General features: G+C 41.0%; 1 protein-coding gene across 1 annotated transcript in view; it reads right to left on the bottom strand.

The window, feature by feature from the left end:
- The window catches only part of TNFSF11 (TNF superfamily member 11), a 34,354-nt gene that overhangs the window by 7,417 nt on the left and 5,756 nt on the right, over nt 1–21,181 (bottom strand). Inside the window, exon 2 of the mRNA XM_004054434.5 lies at nt 19,249–19,416. Within this exon, the coding sequence (XP_004054482.1) occupies nt 19,249–19,416 (168 nt within the window). The remainder of the gene's footprint in view (nt 1–19,248; nt 19,417–21,181) is intronic.

The following is a 21,181-nucleotide window of genomic DNA, read 5'->3' as shown; positions in this document are numbered from 1 at the left end:
GCTATCAATGGAAGTTCACCCCAAAGAATTGGTGTTGACGTGTTTCAGACGATACCCAACTTCAAACAAAATACTTTGGACGGTAAGAGGAAGTAAAAGACGATGTAGATTATAAACCATGGCGTAATTGAACATAATTAAAAATCTGTAGCAGGTACACAAATGGAGATGAAGTTAACTAGGAAAATAACAATTACACAGAATATATGACCCTCTTAAATCTTCTGGAAGGCTCTTTTTATGTCTATTTCATTAGTGAATTTCTGTTATAATACTAAAGCTCAGCCCACAGGAAAGAGAATGATGCTTAGCTCCCAGTGGTTAATTTTTTACTTTAAACTTACGGTGTATTTAAAGCACTATATGGAAGTCTAAGAGCCTTTAGAGTACCAACAATTAACTTAAAATAAGGCCACAAATAGAGGATTAGAAGCACAAGCCAGAAAAAAGAAAAAACATAAAGAGTATAGGTAATTGCATATCTCAATTTGAACCCTGAAAATAAAGGATGAAATAGGTAACCACATGCCCACCTGTATCCAGACATTAGCTGACACTAAAATGTCACATCTTAGGGCAAGAGTAAGGTGGAAGGGATGAAAGCTCAGGCTTTCACCTTGGTTCAAGTTCCCGCATAAATGGAGGATATTAACAGCACCCCATCACAGGGTGCTTGTGAAGACTAAAGGAGATAATGTGTGTAGGCACTTAGCAGAGTGCCCGGTAAATTTAGATGTCTATTATATACCCATCGTCCCAGCACTTTGGGAGGCTGGCATGGGCGGATCACTTGAGGTCAAGAGTTCGAGATCAGCTGGGCCAACACAGTGGAACCCCGTATCTACTAAAAATACAAAAATTAGCCAGGTGTGGTTGTGGGTGCCTATAAATCCAGCTACTCAAGAGGCTGAGGCAGGGGAATCGCTTGAACCGGGAGGTTGCCAGGGAGGTTGTAGTGAGCTGAGATCGCACCACTGTAATCCAGGCTGGGTGACAGAGTTAGACTCCATCTCAAAACAAAAACAAAAAACAAAAAGCAAAAGAGATATCTATTATAAGGATACTGAAAAAAAACCACTCCGGAGAGATTCCTAATTTCCCCTGTTACTGGAATAACTATTCATGCTAACCATTCTCCCCACGGTGTTTGAAAGATAGGCCATGCAGCTTAAGTTCTTTAAGTGTCTAGAGAGGAGGGCTTTGAGATAGACAGACAGACAGATAGATAGATAGATAGATAGATAGATAGATAGATAGATAGATAGATAGATAGAGGCAATAACAGAATTTCAACTATTATTAGCTGGAAGGATTCTGGAGATAACATTTATTCTTCTTTCTGCTTCCAAACTTCTGAGAGAGAGATAAGAATCTACATTGTTTGTAATGACTGTCGGAGGAGACAGCACAGCTGTCTTCACTGACCTGTTCTGAAGTTCTAGTCACAGTGTGGCTGACTCTTAGAAAGAAACCCTAGGACTCACTCAAAGCCACTTTCTGCTGTTGCCTAGACCCAGGGCACTACACTGCACAGCTCTGGGAGCGCCGTGTGCAGGGCGGGTATTTAGGCACATGGTAGCCCCTTTTGGGTTGAGTGGCCCTTCCCAGGCCTCGTTTTCTTCCCCACTCATGTCAACCTCCAGTCTTCCAAGATTTCCTCAAGACCTCCGGGTTCTCAATGGTGCCTAATTTCTGGAATTTCCTAGTTTTATCTCCCCTGCCTTCATAACAGACTTATAGATAACACAGTGCATCTTTTTCTTTCTTACTTTCTGCAGGTTTTTATTTTCTCCCTTAAGGCTATAGGAAAATTTCATTATTAAGCTGCTCATGGCGCTCTACTACCTGCTGCAAATGTGAGTGTAACTGTGCTGTCTTTCTCACATCAGCAGTTTCCCAGCCATTGGGCCCCTTATCCTTCAAATGCTACTGTTTGTTTAGTTGGCTTTCGGGCATTTTTCTTGCTGCAGCAGGTGCAAGTGCTGCGGAAGTGTGGGAGTGTGTGGAGGGGTCTGACATGTAACAGGGACATGCCTTGATAGCAGTTTCTTCTTTCCCAGTTCTTGTCAGGCAGGTGGATGGGTGGCCTTAGGGAATAGACCTTCCTCTGTTCATCTCTTCTTCACTTTGGTGCCAGCAAAGCTGGATACGCAGTGTATCTCTAAACATTGTGTATATCTTTATATGGTTATATATACACAGTATATCTTTACTTGATTACTGGCTCTTAAAAGATTGGAAGAGGAACCTTGGTGACAGAGTAATTCTGAGATTGAACGCTACCCCTCATTTTCCCTCTAGCTCTGATCTGCCTTTCCATCAGAGGAGAGATGGGGAAGGGGAGAAGGAAGCAGAACTAAGTCTAGCATATACCTACAAATGCTGGTTTTGTGATTTTCTATACAAACACACTTATAATCAAGAAAGCCAGGCCAGGCATGATGGCTCATGCTTGTAATCCTAGTACTTTGAGAGGTCAAGGTGGGAGGATCACTTCAGCCTAGGAGTTTGAGACCAGCTTGGGCAACATATGGAGACCTCATCTCTATAAAAATTAATTTTTTAAAATTAGCTGGGTGTGGCGACATCCACCTGTGCTCCTCAGGAGGCTGAGGCAGAAGGATTGCTTGAGCCCAGGAGGTAGAGGCTGAAGTGAGCTGTGACATGCCACTGCACTCCAGCCTAGGTGACAGAGCAAGACCCAGTCTAAAAAAAAGAAAAGAAAAGAAAGAAAAAGAAAAACAAGAAAAGTGCCTTTGTCCTAGCTCAGTGGTCCTCAAACTTGAGCATGTATGCATTGCACCACCACCTCCTGGAGGGCGTGTCAAAACAGGCTGCTGGGACCAGCCCCAGAGTTTCTGATCCAGTAGATTTGGGGTGGGGCCTGAGAATTTGCATTCAGCACCAGTGAGCTGGTGTTGCTGGCCTGGGGCCTCATCTGAGAATGGCAATCCCTTTCACATCCTCAAAGATTCACAGAGGCACAGACTGGAGATTTTCTGGGAGCTTGATATCCAGGCCAAAGAAGCAGCAGACTCAAGCCACCGATACAAGGGACAGGGAAAGTTTGTCCTCTTCTACCCGGGAATGAACTATGAACTTTTCTTTCCCATTTAATCAGAAACTTCTAGGTCAGAGTTGCTACGGACCCATTTTGTTTCAAGAAAATTCAGCAACCAGCAGCACCTCTCAGATGCACTTTCAATGTCTGCTTTAAAAAAAAAAAAAAGAAATAACAAAAGGCTTCATGACCCAGGATGAATTAAAACTCTAGCTAAAGACCCAAGAGGTAATGCTGTTCTCATTTTATACCTTTTGGGTGTCGAAGGATTGCAATTCCCCTCAGAAACCTTATAGGTAAGTTTCAGAGTCAAAAAGAGAGCGCATGACGTGTCTATAACCTCAAGGTACAAAGAAAGTATTCCCAATATCTGTATCTGCACCCCAGCTTTTTGAGCTCTAAAACCATTGTTATTTATGTGCACAGATATCAATCATAAAAATAACATTCTTCTAAGACTACACTTTTAGGGTGTCTTCTGGCCTTGAGATTGTAACTGAAGTTTTGCAGGCAGTACTTGATGCATTCCAGTGAGGGACCTGGCTGCGCAGCAGAGACACCTAGGCAGTTTAGAAGATACCCATACCCTGACCCCAACCTCAGCCAGGATAATGAACCCAATTAGTCTGATAGTGACTGGGTAGTTTTTTAAAGATGCTCCTGGATGATAAGAATATGTAGCAGGTATTGAGAAGCATTGTTACTAATTAAGTGTTCCCATGAATAGTTGTTTGGTGACATCTCAATTTAGTTAAGGGTTTACTATAGTCTCATGACTTGCATATATATTCCATGTATTGAAAATTTAATAACCTCTTACATTTGTAGACAGCAAAGTATTTTCCCTGTTACCATATTTGATTTTTGTTAGAATCAGAGCCTGGAAAACTATAACTACTACTAACCTCATTTTTCAGACTGAGAAATGGAGGCAGAGAGAGAATAAGGCTTCACCTAATAAAGCTGAGACTTGAACTTTGGTCTCTAGATCTGTATGCCCATATCCTTCTACAAGCCATCATCATAAAATACACTCCTGAAAGCTGAGACAAAATACCACTAGCCCACCCAGGAATCCTTAGCGTGACTCCCTCCCTGAAGCAGTAACTCTGAAAAGGTGGCTCACCTTGACTAGCATCTGGCTGCTGGGGATCCTGGGATCTGACAAAAAGGAGCCGGGATATCAGAAAATATGATCTCAGAATTCCCAGGGGCTTCAGAAAACAAGTGGCTGAGAACTGGCCAACCCATGTTTATGGCTTGGCTGATGAACCCCCAAGACTAAGACCTGCAGGACATGGATAAGGGACATTGCATCTCCAAACATGACCCTATCAGGTCCACTCCACAGAGCTGGAGCCATTCCATGTTGCCATCTTCTCAAAGATCAGAGACCTTGCTGTACACATGCCAAACACAGACCTTTTGATAGCCCCCTAATATTTTTTATTTTCAGGATTATAGGAGTCCTTCTGAAGACGAACCCAAACTTCACCCCAATTGACAATTCCATTTATTTTCTAAGCTTTGCATTTACATTTCTTTTCATCCACATTAGTCCTCTACATCTGTCAGATTAATTAGAGTGTTTTAAAATTTCTATAGTTCTTTATTCCAAAATCTTATCATTCAGACGGCACTGCCAGTTTCTTTGAATTCAGAAAGTTCTGATAATCTAATTTTGGGAAAATACTACAAAAGAATATCCCGACTCCTTTCTTCTGAACAAATTATTCACATGGAAGAGATCTTTTAAAAAACGTATGTACGTTTTATCTTATTTTAAGCCAGCTGTAAATTAACAAAAACCAGTTAGTTAACACTCTGAATAAACATCCAACACAACCACATGTTACCTACGCCATCAGAATGCCTGTAGATTTGCGTAGAGAAGTGCAGGTAACTTCAACAAATCTCTCAGCGAACAGCCTGGAGCAGAAGCCAGAAACAGTTACCAGGCTGAGGAAGCTAGGCAAAGGACACCCCTATTTTCTTCTCTTGGCTAATGAGCACCCATGTCCAGCTTCTCAGGAGGATTTGTGATCTACCTTCTCAGGATACGGCATATTCATCATCTGTTACACGCTAGGATCATTAATAATAAGGTATCAAGAAAATTCACATGAATGAATAAACCCATTTATGGTCACGCTGTAACAAGTAGGCCTTGCAATGAATTTATGCATTTTTAGATAAGTGTAATTTTAGATAAGTAAATTATGATAGCTTCATTTAACCCTTCAAAACAAGACAAAAAAAGGAAACCGAACTACCAGAGAGCAACCAAAGAAATCTCTGCCCATTCAAGGATAAAAGAAACCTTCTGACATACTGCCACCTAGTGGACGCTGTCCAACATTGACAATCCTGACAACGCCGCAGTCAGCCTTTGCAGATTTGAAACCCTAACGTCTAAAAACAATAGAGATGAGGACATTTCACAATATTTTTTTAAATCTTCTCATTGCGGTATTTTTCTATTTAGACTGCATTAACTTTTCATCTTTGCTGTCAGAGTACATTTAAACAGACAGAAAAACAACCAATGTGATTTTTTTTTTTTTAATTTCAACTTCTATTTAACTCATAAAAAAATGCTGGGATTACACAATTTCTTCTCCAGGAAACAAAGTACACAAAAGATCAATGTGATTGTGTAACTGTGGTCTCTAGTACTGCCTCTCCTGAACTCAACATCCAAGAAGTGCAATTCCCAGGAGCCTGGCTGTGCAGACTTTGTCTCTGGTCCATTGAGACCAGCTTCCTTCAGATCTTTTAAACATCTTTTCAAACGTTTTAGGATATTTGCCAAACTTAAGGAGGAGGGAGATGTCTCAGAGCTGGCTCAATCTCAATAAACTAGGGCCACTTAGGAGAGATGGTACTGTGTAAGAATAAATATAAACACTTACGAGTATTTTCAACTCCTTTAAGTAGTTATGGGAATTTTGCTTCAGGCAATTTAAACATTTACAGCAAAGGATACGCCCCTCTTTGTAAATTCAGCTGAATAACTGCCCCAAACAAGACTTTGATAACATTCCAATTCAGGAGAGAATGTTATTAAGTTGTTTTTAAGATTGTTTTACTACAGTGTTTTTTTTTTTTTTTCAACTTACAAAGTAATATAAATAGGCCTGGTGCAGTGGCTCACACCCGCAATCCCAGCACTTTGGGAGGCTGAGGCAAGTGGATCAACCTCAGGCCAGGAGTTCAAGACCAGCCTGGCCAATACAGCAAAACCTCATCTCTACTAAAAATATTTTTAAAATTATCTGGGCATGGTGGCAGGTGCCAGTAATCCCAGGTACTCGGGAGGCTAAGGCATGAGATCGCTTGAGCCCGGGAGGCAGAGGTTGCAGTGAGCCGAGATCACACCACTGCACTCCAGCCTGGGCAACAGAGTGAGACTCCATCTCAAAAAAATAAATTAATAATAATAATAATAAATAGATTTCAGCTCCAACTGAGAACATTCTCAGCTGCAAAGATATTCTGAAAAGGTCAAGTTGCTGGAGTCTGGGCTTATCAGACTGAAAATCTCACCTGTGCATTGTGATGTGAATTGTGTGATCCATGTGGTACCTGTCAATCAGAGCACAGAAGAAGGAATTTGTACAGCCAGATGCTTTGGAAATCACTGGCACCAGCTCATAGCTGGGGTCTCAGGTGGCTGCCTCCCTCTGCAATACCAGCAGCAGCTGCAGAGACATCTGGCTGGTTGAACAAGGATTTAACACCCCGTTTGCCAGATATAATACAGGGTTCATACACTTGTTAACATATGTAATGCATTCATTTTAACATCTTAATGATACCCTTCATGTAATTCTTCTCCAACCTAGTTACAAGAATAGTGCATTCATCAGCCGAGTTAGCACATGAATGCCACACATGGGTTATTTCTGAAAATGAATAGCCAGTTTCCAATTCCTGCAGAGAAGTCCTGCAGATTTCCACCTTGTAAATAGCTGGGAAATCCATTCCCTCCTCTCCAACCTGGGTACCACTGCCTTCCTTCAAGTTTTCATCATTTCTCATTAGGACTACCATAATAGCTTCCTACCTCCTCTTCCTGTCTCCTGCCCTCCTCAAAGTGATCCATTGAGGTTAGAGTGCATCCTAAAGTACATGTCCCTTCTTAAAATCCTCTGGGGGCTGCTTCCAGACTTCAGGTACAAGTCCACATTCCTTACCAGGGCTTAGAAGGCCCTGCATAACTGGGCCTGTGTAATATTGTAATATAATAAGAAATATGCAATTCGTCTTCATCCCAGGTTCCTAGCACTGAACTCCTAAAGCCTTTGGAATTTCCCGCATGACAGGTGTCACAGAAGCATCCTTTGTTATTCATAATCAGCCCCTTCCAACCTTACCTGAGTTTATGCTAATGATGTGACCCTTGGAGAATGGGGTCTGGTTTCCAGAGGGACCGGTCATGTGATTAGAAGATTGGATCTTTCAGTCCCAGCCTGTATTAGTCGGTTTTCACACTGCTATAAAGAACTGGCCAAGACTGGGTAATTTATAAATGAAAGAGGTTTAATTGACTTACGGTTCCGCATGGCTGGGGAAGCCTCAGGAAACCTACAGTCTTGCTGGAAGGCAAAGGAGAAGCAGGCACCTTCATCACAGGGTGGCAGGACGGAGTGAGTGCAAGCAGGGGAAATGCCAGATGCTTATAAAACCATCAGATCTCATGAGACTCACTACCATGAGAACAGCATGGGGGAACCACCCCCAATGATCCAATTACCTCTACCTGGTCCCACCCTTGACACTTGGGGATTATGGGAATTACAATTGGAGGTAAGATTTGGGTGGAGACACAGAGCCAAACCATATCACACCCCTTGACTTCCTGACCTCCCGGTTGACATCAACCACCAATGGCCAATGATTTAATAAACTATGTCTATGTAATGAAGCCTGCATAAAAACTCTCAATAGTAGGCTTGAGCCAGGGTAACCACTGCCTTCCTAGCAGGTGAACATGCCAGGTGCTGAGGGAGTGGCATGCCCTGAGAGGCAAGGAGTCTCCACGACCCTCTCCATCCCCATACCTGGCCCTAAGCATCTCTTCCATTGGGTGGATCCTGATTGTATCCTTTATAATAAGCTGGTCATAGTAAGTCAAGTGCTTTCCTGAGTTCTGTGAGCCATTCAAGAATATTACCGAACCTGAGTAGGAGGTCATGGGAACCCCCAATTTGTAGCTGGTTGGTCAGAAATACAGGCAACAACCTAGCACTTGTGAATGGCATCTGAAGTGGGACAGTCTTGTGGGGCTGAGCCTTTACCCTGTTGGGGCTGTGTTACCTCCCAATAGTTAGTGCCATAATTGAATTGCAGAACACCCAATTAGTGTCTGAAGAGTTGGAGAACTGCTTTGTGTGAGGGCAAACGCCACATATTTGGTGTCAGACCGGTTATGAGAGTACAGAGAAAAACATTAATTTTTCACTTAGTCTGGTTACCACTCCGAAATCCCCTGATATTCTTCCCCTGTACCCCCAAACCTCATCACCTGGAAGGATGCTCTGGGATGCCATAGGTTCCAGCCACATGAAATTACTCTTAGTTCCACCTGCAAGAACTCTGCCCTCCTGTACACGCAGACTTTTGCATACACTGCTCCCTTGGAAAGATGCCTTAGCCAGTGTTTCATCAATAGCTCCTCCTTAATTGCAACGCTCTTATTTCCACGGCATTCTTGGCTAACAAGGCACAGAAAGAGTGGCCACCGGGTGTTGTGCAATAGCTAATGAGATAGGCTTTAGTATCGCTGCCCCAGCCTCTCGCTTTCCTCCCTCCCCTAAAGCTCACACTGACCTTGCAATCCACAGGATCTGGGGGAACACATATATGCACCTGGATGGAGCTGGTGACCCCTGGTTCCTTATGAAGAGCCCATAGTGCAAAAACACCCAAAGCGAAGAACTTTAAGAGCAGGATTCATTGAGTTCTCTGTTGCCTGAATACATGTTATAAAAGATCATGGTGGATTGCCCTTCTCAGCCTAGGTTCCTTAGAGCAGAGCCCTATAAGACACTAGGAAGGGAGAGGACAGGAGCACTGGGGGAGGTGAGAGGGCAGGTCCTCACCCTCCCCAGAGGAGAGGGGAAAAATCATGAGGTGGGCGAGGGGTCCAGTGGCCCAGCAGGCAGATAGGAGGAGAGAAGGCAGGTAGGGTATAGACCCCACTCATCCCGAAGGTAAAAGCCATCCTCACCTTAAATTTGTAACTTCACATTCTGATCCCTATAATTCTTTATTTTTAATATAAAAGTACTGACTAATCAAATTCTCCCAAAGCCAAACTCTTCTCAACATGAATTCTACACACTCCGCACCACCACTACCACTGCACTCAGCCTCGTAATTGCTCCAGCTCCTACTGAATCAGCGGCCACCATCCCATGCCCATCAGTGAAAATTCTCAGTGAAAAACTTTACCAAGATGTGAGTTGGCCTCCTCCCCAAACCCCAAATACAGTCGCTGGTGGATCATTTCTTCCAAAAGAAGTCTGCTAATTGGAAGAGACTCGTTTTTGCAAACAGCTCATGTCCTCTACCTACCAAAGAGCTAAAGAATAGCGTGTCCTTGTTTTTATAAAGCAGACTGATGCTTTTCCTGGGAGTGCGATAGGTATTCTGGGAACAGAAAATTAGTTTTTATTGTTTAACCTTCATGGTTTAAATGAGAAAGCTTCTGCTACAGATAAAGGTCCCCTTGGGTTTTCATAAAGTAGTCTTATGACAGCAATGTTAGTCTTCATAAAGAGCCCAATTTTCAAATGTCTTATACTATACTACTCGTTTAAAAAGTGTCATCTAAAAGTTTGGCAGAGTAACTGCAGTGTGGCATCTTAGGCTAATTGTGCTATTTACCATGTCTCTGTTTTCCTCTGCCACTTGAAAAATAATGCCACCTTCCATTGGCAGTGCTTTCTACATTGACAAATCCTCATCTCTTCTGGAAAAGACTTTGCTCTCACAGCCTTCTCCCTAAGAATGAGACGCAAAGGGGGTCAGAGATACCAGGCCAACTGCTTTAGATCCATGAGGCCAGGAAGAAAAGGGCCAAGGCTACCAGTGGAGGAGCACCCCCAACCCCAAGGTCCCTAATGTGTTCACGCTCCAAAGAGGAAAAGAGCTCTCCTCTCAAAGAAGCAGGAAAACACTGAGCTTGCGAGTGACCTCCAGCCCCTTAGGAATCCTATGGATTGATCACATGGCTGGCTAGCTTCTGGCAATATTAAACAACTCGCCACCTGAGCACACCAACTGCACATAGGGCACAGGTCACTCGCGTGTTCATTAAACTTGTTCTTTAAACTTTCACTGAGCACCAACTATGTGCTTGCCACTGGGGCTGGAAATGTAGAAAGGAAACATCCCACAGACCCTGTCCTTGGGAAGCTCACATTCAAGTGAGCCAGTTCACCCCAGGTCCGTGTGGTTACTGCTGTTACAAGAAGCCCCGTGTGGGCCCAGGAGGGGCACCTAACCCCACAGGTGGGTGGGCGGGCATCCGTGGGCTCCTCCTCCAGGAAGTAATGCCTGAGTTGGATTTTAAAAGACAATTAGAAAACCGACTACACAAAGAAGGGCATGGAGTGGCATACAAAGGACTATGCACAAAGACTCTTCATTCATTCATTCATTCATTCATCCATTCAACGAAGTTCACTGATGGAGGCTAGGAGTCAGGCGTCCTGTGGGTTTCTGAGGACACTGTTCGCAGGACAGACATGCCCTTTGCCCTCTCTGCACTTGCTGATTACAGCAGAGAGGCAGAGAGGCGAAAGGGTATGGCCAGGTCAGGAGAGTTCAGCACCATAGTGTGGTGAGGCCGTGAAGTACAAGTTGCGATGGAGGCGATGACATGGAGCATTCAAGGTAACAAGCCTGAAGAGGCAGGGGCTGGAACGAGGCTTTCCAGAATACAGAGGACTTTTTGTTACATGTTCAGCAGCTCAGACTTCATCCTGACAACCACAGCGATCTGCTGAAGGATGCTTTAAGCAGGAAAAGAAATGACCTGTTCAGATGTGCATTTTCGAAGTCCCTCAGCTATGGAAAGGATGGGCCAGTGGCAGTGAGACCAGAAGGGGGTGGCCAGATGCAAGGATGCAGGCAAGAGAGGATGATGACCTCTGTTCATGTGACCACCACAGTGAGCAGAGTAGAGACAATACTTGAAGGTTTTGTAAGGTGGTAGAATTCACAGGATGGGGGAGAGGTGAAGAGTGGGTGAATAAAAGGATAAGACCATCTTCTGACTTCCAGTTTGGGGTGGTGGAGATAATGGTATTGTCATTCACCATGAAAAACTAGATCAAATGAGAAGCAGCCATAGGCACTGAAGAGAAGAGTTCCGAGTGCTTTCAAACTTTTTGATGAATATGAGCCTTAGGGTTTATCATTATGATGATTATTTTTACTGGTACCACCACCGCCACCGCCGCCACTACCTAGTGTTCTTGAAGGGCAAAGACTGAGGACAGGAGTAGCAGCCTAGCGATGCAGAAGCTAAGTGAGAATGGAACTCCCCAACACCCTGAACTTCCAAAAGTTTGAGCAAGCATTTGTTGTCTGGTCATCTCAGAAACAGACAGCTCTTGACAATTTCTGGGACCCACCTCTTTCATACCACACAGGCTTCACCCTCCTTCTCAAATATAGTCACTTCATTCACCATGGCTTCCCTGTCCACCAGTGGCTCTCACCTCTTCCTAGGATGCTTTGAAGAAATCACAGAGTCCACCCCTGAACTGCCAAATCAGAGTCCCCACTGATAGATCTGGAGGACTTTTCTCTTCTCTTTTTAAAACAAGGGCCCCAACTGAGTCTTAAGATCCAGGAGGTTTGGAAACACTGCTCTAAGGCACATCCCGCTCTTCAATTACACAGGCTGTACCTCTCCTGCCACTGCTGGTAGAACAATCCAATCTATCCCTTGCTGTCATGCTCTCCAACCAAGGACCCTCAGTTTCATCCACTTCTGGAAGGTTAGCCCAAGATCCCAGGCCACATAATGAAGGCTCCTCTTTCAAGCATGTCCTTCCAGCTCTCTGTTTCTTTAAAGATGTCATGCAGAATATCTTTTCTTCCATCCTGGGGTACTTGTAGCACAAAGAAAAGCCCACCTCTGACATAACTCACCGGTTATTTTCCTCTTGCAAACCCTCCTGCTTCCTACCTTCTTCCCTGGGTCTCCCCTGAAATTGAGTACAAGCCAATAACTTATTGTTGAGCTAAAGCCAATAGATGTCCTTGGTTTTGTAGGAAAACTCTGTGGGTCTTACTTCAGCTTTCCCATAAAGACAGCTTTTATAAACGCTAAATGTGATTGGGGTTGAATTGCAGTTTCCAAAACTATTATGGCAAACAGAGATGAAATCCTATTGGAAAACCACTACATGACTAACATCGTGACTTGGGAACATGAGTGCTCCAAAAACCAAGTACCCTTGTGGGTTTATGAGAAACTTTCTTCGGACACATACTCCTGTATACAAAGGCAAAGAGGCAATGAATGAGGTTTAATCCCTCCTCTCCTTTTTTTAACTAATAGGCAAATGAGAAATAGTGGCATATAACAACTTCAATGATTACAGTTTCACAAGCAGTTACAATCTATTTAAATTTCAATTGATTTCTTATTTACATTAGTTTAAAAATAGGAATGAGCTCCTTATAATAATGGAGATTGCAATCCAAGGAGATCTGTTTCCCATATGTAGAAAACACAATCACTTAATCTGGTGAACTTTCTAGTTTTTAATTAATGCTCTTTTTAATCTACAAAACCTAGCAAAAGCGGTGCGGGTGACAATCAAGGTTTATTCAACAATCACAGATGCAATCTCTAAACAGACCTTTGAAACTTCCTCAAAAAGATGAATGCTGTTGAATCTACTTTCAAATTTCTCTCACTCTCTTGCAATCTAAATAATCCCAAAGTATTTTGACCTTTTGAAAATACAATCTTGACCATTAAAATTTTTAATAGACTTATGTGTTCTCAGAGTTAACTCTTGCTTATATATGGTGAGTCCTCCTTCCTACCTAAATGGGATTTAGTGAATGTCAGAGACTGCTCATTGTCCCCTCATCTCCTTCCACTCCTTTTTGCCTATTAGTTATAGGCAACTTCCTTCCTCAAGCTTTGTGGACAAATGGCTGCTCAGCTAGAGACTACCTTGTCCAGTCTCCCTTGCAGCAAGATGTGGTTTATGAGTAACTTCCAGCCGATATGATGCTACTGGAAGTGATGTCTCCACTTCCAGGTACTGTCTTCAGTTTTCTTTTACCCTTCCCCTATCTAGAAATAACAGCAAATGGAGAAGCCAACTTAGAAACAGAGATGGAAGGTTCATGCTGAGGACAGAGGAGCATCCCTACTGGTCCTGGATGACTCATGTCTGGATTGTTATGTGAGAGGGAAAAAGTTTCTTAGTTCACTGAATGGATGGGTCTGTTTGTTACCCAGCTCAGACTATACCAAATAACAGCAAATACTTCATTGAGGATCAAAGTGCTACAAATCTTTGGGTATATTAATCTTAATATCAGAGGATATTGTGAATTCTGAATTCTACATTATGAATTCTGAAGATGAGGCCAAATAGGTACCTGATTCCCAGGGAATAAAAAAGAATTTCAGGTAAGAATGAATTGTTTAATAATTATGGCTCCCTGGTCTTACTTCCTGTTCTCCAGTTAAGTCTTTAGAGACTCAAAGGCTTATACTCCAGGGAATGGTTTGTTGAGGATATGACAACAAGATAACTTATCAGCAGTCATTACAATACCATTGGCTTTTCATATTTTGGAGGGAAGTTAGAGAGTTTATAAAATTTAACTCATATATGGAGCCAGAATCATGTTTTTGGTTCACATTATAAGCCCACCTCTACATAGCAGTCAGGTTATGCAGGGCAAAGAAGCCTGATGAAAATGTGACTGATGTGAGAGGGCCAGCTGGGGGTAACTTCTAACAAAAATAAACCTGTGTTATTATTGTACTGAAGCATTACTGCCTCAGGCCATAATATTCCTAATTATCAATTGTAGGACTGGTAAGACAGCATCGTATAAATAAGAACAAGGCTTATAACATTCTGAATGGCTTTATGAGTTGGTTGATGTAAAATATTAGTTTACAGAGTTCAATAAGTCATTGATCATTTGTTCATGCTTTTCTCCATTCATTCCTGAGAATAAATTAAGTGTGATATATTCAGATGTGTGCAAAATGGCTGCGGCCCTTGTCCTGATGGAGCTTGCAGCTTCACTCCATGATCTTCAAAAATGGCTGACTGTGCAGCTCCATCAGGGAAAAAATTTTTCATGCTCTGAAATGTACATATTTATTTAAATATTAAAAAAAATCACTCTCGTATATTTGTACATTCCAAAATACTAAAGCACAGCTTTTAAAAGGTAATATTAAAAAATACATATACAGAAAGTCCCTATGCTTCTTTCCCACATCCCAGGGGATCATCTTTAATGCACTGAACATCCCATTTTGGAGAAGAATGTGATTTGTGCAATTTGTTTATTGACCTTTCTCCTGCACATCATTCTTTCAAATACCTTTGCAAGTAAATTTCAGGAAGGTATCTGCAAACAGGTACCCAATGTGAAATTAACAAGCCAGCACACTAAAGTCAAGTGCAGTCACAGCTCAAGTGCTCAGAATGTATAGTAAGTGCATAAACAGATGGCTTTCCACCCAGTCTGGCCAGGGGATCTATGGGCTGAGTGTCCTCTCTGCCATTTTGGGAGTCCTCGTTTGGATCTGAGTTCACTCCTTCCTCACCCCCCGGCTGGAAGAAGCAGGGAGGCTGCCAAAACTGGAAACAAGAATCACTTTATAAATCAGACACCATATTTGTGCTAGTGTTTTCTTTATTGTCATAGACTGTTATGATAGACTTTATAAATTGTGGTTGGTAGGGTTGGATCACTTAGAGGCTTTTAGAGTTCTGTGCTAAAGGGGGTGGGGGAAGCCAAGAAAACCCAGCCACAAACAAAAATGGGGAAAAAAACAGCATTACATGTCTGACCAAAGACATGTTGGGTAAACACCACTTTTCGCACACATATAATGTGATATTGTGCTTATGTCTGGTATCTGTTACCACTGGAGGGGTTGATCTCCCAATAACGATTGCAGCCACACATGTAATTTTGTTTTAAGGGTTCACTCAATATCTACATTAGAAATAAAACTAAGGTACAAACTTACTTAAGAATGCCTAATGCATCCATCCTATTTTTAGCATTGGCAAGAGAAATGAGAAATCTGATTATTTTGGCAAGATGTGTAGAATGTCACATTAACCGATAATCCTCATCAAAGGATAACACATTTGGCAAATAATTATCTGAATAGAGTAAGAGAAGGGTAAATCCTTGGGTATAGGGAAAGACATGGCAAGGTGCCTAGCACATTACATGCACTTAATGAACACTGATTGATTCTAATGATAAGGTATAAATAAGACTTGTCTCTTTCCTAAAGATCCTGTCTAAGGGGAAGACATGGCATCTTCTACCTCCAAACACACATTGGTATAACAGCTTTAATTTATAATTCTTTAAAAAGGACGACTTGTGTCTGATATTATTACCTATGCAAAAAGGCTAAGATCCTATAACAAAACAAAAGCAAATGTGAAATTGATGAAATAAAGTTCTACTCATCCTGTGAGTCATAATAACCTATCAGTATAATTAAGACTACGTGCCCTTAATAAGCGCAGTTGATTATTCTTGCCTGACCACCAATTTTCTCCTTACGGTTTGCCAAGTAGTGAATCTCTCATTATTAGTGTTACTCATTTGGAATGAGGCATCATGTCTCCAAAAGGATCCTAAAATAGTGAAAATTCTGCCATTATTGCTCACTAACACCTTCACACACAAATTTTTTAGCCATACTACCTAAGGAGTCACTTAGAAATCGCAAACGAAGTGGGATAATGTTCTGATGAGGCAGGAGGTGGTAGAAAAGTTCAGTGAAGCCACACTAAGTGTTAAGGGACACTATTGCCAGTGAGCAACAATTGGCTACCAAGTACTCTCTCAATCTGGGATTTATTTTTACTTAGGACAAGAGAAATTACTATAACTTTTAAAAAAGGATGAACAATATGCTTTTTAAGAATTCAGAATATGTTCACTTATTTAAAGTAATGTTGTATTATATTAAATTATATACACACATACATTCACACACAGAGAGACACACAGTAAGCCGCTTGTTCTCTTCCATGGATTTGTCTGCTGTCCTTGGCCCAAGTTATACCTCAAAAATTATGATGACTGTGCATAGTTATGTCTTTACATTATCCAATCGTATTTTAAATGCCTCTGTAGAGGTTTCTAGTTTTATTCCTATAAGCCTTGTACATTTCTTGTTATGTTTATTTTTAGAGCATTTAAAAATTATGAATGAAATCTTTCACTCATGTTTTCTAGTTATTTGAAATAAGGACAGCTAGTGATTATTACTTATTAATTTTTACAAACTGATTTATTTTATCCTGCTTGTAGCATTTCAGCTTCTTTTGAATTTTCCTAAGTATATAATCATATCACATGCAAATTCTGCCCTCTTTTCTCTATATATATTTTCTTATTTCATTCTCTTGTGTAATTACATTAGCTGGCACCTTCAGAACAACGCTAAATAACGTAGGGACAGTGGGCATCTTGGTCATGTTCCTGACTTTAAGAAACATGCTCTTATGTTTAATCATTAGGTAACTTTTAGTTAAAACTAAATGTAAAAAGTAATTTAAAATTTTACTTTTATGTAAAAACATAAAAAGTTATTACATTCGTAATAACATCAAGAATCCATCCAGTTCTGTTTTCTAATGGATTTTAAACATCAGAAATAGTGCAAAATTTTGTCAATCACTTTTCAGGATCTATAAGATGATAATATATTTTTTTCCTTTAACCCGTTGGTATTGAACCACTATTGCAGTCTCATAAATAATGTTAATAATCTTTTTCCTTCCTTTCTTCCTTTCTTTTTTTTTTTTTTTTTTGCAGGGTCTTGCTATGTCACCCAGGCTGCCAGGCTGGAGTGCACTGGTGCAACTGCAGTTCACTGCAGCGTCCACCTCCCAGGCCCAAGCAGTCCTCCCACCTCAGTCTCCTGAGCAGTTGGAACTACAGGCACAGGTTGCCATGCCCAGCTAATTTTTTTTTACTTTTTGTAGAGGTGAAGGTCTCACTATGTTGACCAGCATGTTCTCAAACTCCTGGACTCACGTGATCCTCCCATCTCGGCCTCCCAAAGTGCTGGGATTACAAGTGTGAGCCACCGTGCCTGCCCTTGTTCGTAATATTATTTATTTTCAGAATTAACTTGGCTGATTTTCCATACTTATTCTTCCATAAGGAACTCAAAGGGTAACTTTTAAGAACCAGCACACCAATGAAATAAAAAGTTTATCTCATCATTTTGAGGAGTTACATGAGTCAATCTAAACAGAACATTAGGGCACAATCTTTTGCCCAACCAGAATTGCCTTAATATGAAATGCCGTTTTGAACTAGCAGATTGCCCCTAGTGCATGTGAATAGGTTGTTTATAGACAGATTACTCAGTATTTAAGAGATAAGCTTCACAAGTGGGATAATAAGCAAACGAATGAAAATGAAATATAAAACAGAACAATAAAAATGAATAGATTAACAGAATTGCTGTTGCTGTAGCTCAAAAATTACACTGTAAGATTAAGGATCACTGAATTTAAACATATACATCTATTCTGCATGAAGCCAAACACCTAGACACTAATGATAATGAAAAAGTAATTTTCATAGGCAATGTGTTTTCTTATAGACACATTAAACTAACAGGTACTTCATGCATTCTATAATGCACAATTTTTAACATTTTGATATCTCTGGAATTAAGATACAACTAGAACCTATGATGATCATGTTTAATTTTTTTAATCAACAGTTTCTTCTTTCTTAGTGATGCATGAAATAACAAAGTAGGCTGAAAATTGGTATCTTAGATTCGATAAAATACAGCAAATCTCAACTATCAGGGTGTTACAGACGTTTACCTTCATTAGCTGGCTTTATAAAACAGCTACATCTTCCTTCCTTTACCTCTGATGGTATTACAGACGTTCACCTTTGTTAGCTGGCTTTACAAAACAGCTACATCTTCCTACCTCTACCTCTGACACATGTCCTCTTTTTAAATAATTATATTACTATATGTGGATTTTTAAAAAATAAACTACATTAGAATTAAATTTAGAGGTAAGGGCTTTGAGAACTTCAAGAGTTACTCTGCAATGACCAGAGACCCAGGGAGTTGCAGCATAGAGGCTGGGATGTAGAAGTGGATGCATGCATGCAGGTATATAACGTACACACAGGTTTTGCACTGGGGTCACTGTTTGTGTTCTACCTGGGTCTTGGTGGAGTCAGTGAGTAAAATAATTCTTGGGCTGCAGAATTCTCAAGTGGCTTTGTCCAGGAAAGTAAAACTGGCAGTTATTACAGTGTTTCCCAACTGGGGCTGTCGGTATAAGAGAAGTCATTGGTCTTCTCTGTCCCTAACTCTTCTCTTGTCACTCAGCTCTCCCAGAAAATGAGAACACGGACACAGAATCTCCATCTCACATTGTTTCCTGCTCTGCCTACTTCACCACAGATGACAGCAAAGGACCAAGAGTTACAACTGCTTCTCATCAGAGCCCTGGATCAACAGATGTGGAATAAGGGGCCCTGCCATTACGAAGCCAAACAGAAAGGAAACAGCTACCAGAAAGTCCTGTGAACTGAGCGGATGGTTTTTAGGTCAGGGAATTCAAACTAGCATACTGACTCACAGACAGGCCACAGCCACCTTAGTCTTAAGGTGTGAATTTAAGTGTGATTTTAAATCCCTCCTCTTTAAAAGAAAAAAGAAAAGAAAGAAAAGAATGTTTGCATGAATGTCCCTGATTGCCATAATCAATCACTACCAACTTCAAAATTATTCTGCTAATCTCTTTAAAGCATTCCCTGTAGCTCTTTTACAAATTATTAGAATAAAAAGAGCAGAGTCAACAGCACTTAGCCAGTTTTAATTTTCAGTATTGGTAGAGTCAGCAAGGGCCCTTGACTTATCAGCCTCAATGTGGACTTACCTTTTGCACAGCTCCTTGAAAGGCCTGTTTAATTCTCCTACATGAATCAGGTATTAATTTTGTATCTTGACTCTCCAGAGTTGTGTCTTGAAAATCTGCATTTTCATGGAGTCTCAAAATTCTATAAATGCAGTGAGTGCCATCTTCTGATATTCTATTAGGATCCATCTGAGGAGGAGAAACAGTAAGGACGTTAGAGTGCTTATCACTAGTCATCCTGCTATTTAATACAGTGTGACTTAAGAACAAAAAATTCATACTTGCAAGAGTCTTTATGTCCCCAACAATTAATAGTTAATACAATGAACCTCAAGATGGTGAAAACGTTGACTTCTAATTCATTTGAACGAGTAACTGACTATCATCCACAGGACAAGGCACAGTTAGTCCTGCGATGGGCTTTTAAAAATGACAGAAGTGTATGTGCGTGATTCATGGGGGAAATTGTCAAAATTGTCTAACAACATGAAAGTGTTCATAGAGGGGAGGGGCACCAAGGAAATCACATGTGGTCACTGAAGGCAGAGGAAGCTTTTTGTCTTTAAATCAACTATATGCAACATGCTAGATGGGATTATGAGGCCCACTTTGAAATTCAAAGCATGAAACCTATATAAAACAGGCGAAATCAACATCATCTTTAACCACCATGTTTGCCTGGCCTTTTTTCCTTAATCAGCCAAAGAAGGGAGAGAAAAATCCACTTTTTTACCTCCAAACAAAACTTGAAGTCAGACGTGTCATCTGTCTTTTTTGTTGACCCTCTCGTCAGTGTTTCTCAAGCTGGAATGGTATACCTGTCAGCGGGTGTTTGGGAATGGATGCAGGTGATATTTGGTGTCATCACATTAGGGTGGGGAGGCTGCATGAACAGATATTACAGACGTGTGCTGGAGGGATGCTAAGATTCCTGTAATGTAAGGAATTGTCCCACCCAAAATATACCCATTGAGTAATTAGCTGATTGCCTGTTAAGAATAGGTGTCCAGCATTAGAATATCTTTAATCACTACTCTTTAAAATTGTCTGCCTGCTCCTTCCAAGCCTTTGTGGTGGTTTCAACTGCGAAGTAAAGGGTAACAATAATTAGCTATCACCTGTTTTAATAATGAGAATTTAACTTGTCCTCTTTGTTTGTTAAATATTCAAGGTACTTCACCTGCATTTTCTTATTAGCATGTACAAACTAAGCGAAAAAGAAAAGCTACGTGAGATTACAAAGCTCAGTCAAATTAATGACAAGTCTCTCTTTCTCTCTTTTAAAAATTAATCAGAATGATGTGTTAGTTTATTAACCAACCATTAGAAATAAACTAAAAAGAGCCTATCCATATCTGAGATTCTCAAAATGAAATGACAGCCTTTTAACAAATGTACACTCACTAATACAAATTTTATTATTCCAGTCTTGCACATATAAGGACTATCTATAATCATCATGGAAGAGATACCACCGTGAAGCAAAACTGTGTACAATCTGTATTTTTCCTATATTCTTTAGAATAATTAATACAAGTCATAATATGTGAATTTTTATACAAGGAAAGTTTTCAATCAGACACTTTGCAAAAAAAAAAAAAAAAAAAAAAACGCTTACTTATGCCAGTGTGTATCCCACAAGACCAGAAAAGTCCAGGCAACTGATATGAAGGGTCACTGGGTTTAGACCTCAGGAAAGAAGAATCATGCAAAGGCCTGAACTGACGCACCACCAGAAAACTGCTGAGCCAAAGGAATAATGTGGCCTTAGTGGGGAAATGCCTGGGGACCCTAGGTTAAGCTGGAGTCCTGCTGACAAGCTAAGAGCTGTCTAAGAGAAGCAGCAGTCCCCTTTATTATTTTTCTTTCTCTTTTTCTTTTCCTTTTTTTTTTTTTTTTTTTTTGAAGACAGGGTCTTGCTTTGTCACCCCCACCCAGGCTGGAGTGCAGTGGC

This window comes from Gorilla gorilla, chromosome 14 (assembly GCF_029281585.2).
Source record: "Gorilla gorilla gorilla isolate KB3781 chromosome 14, NHGRI_mGorGor1-v2.1_pri, whole genome shotgun sequence".
Taxonomy (NCBI): Eukaryota; Metazoa; Chordata; class Mammalia; order Primates; family Hominidae; genus Gorilla; species Gorilla gorilla.
Note: the sequence above shows the minus strand (reverse complement) of the source record. Positions and strands in the feature narration are given on the sequence as shown.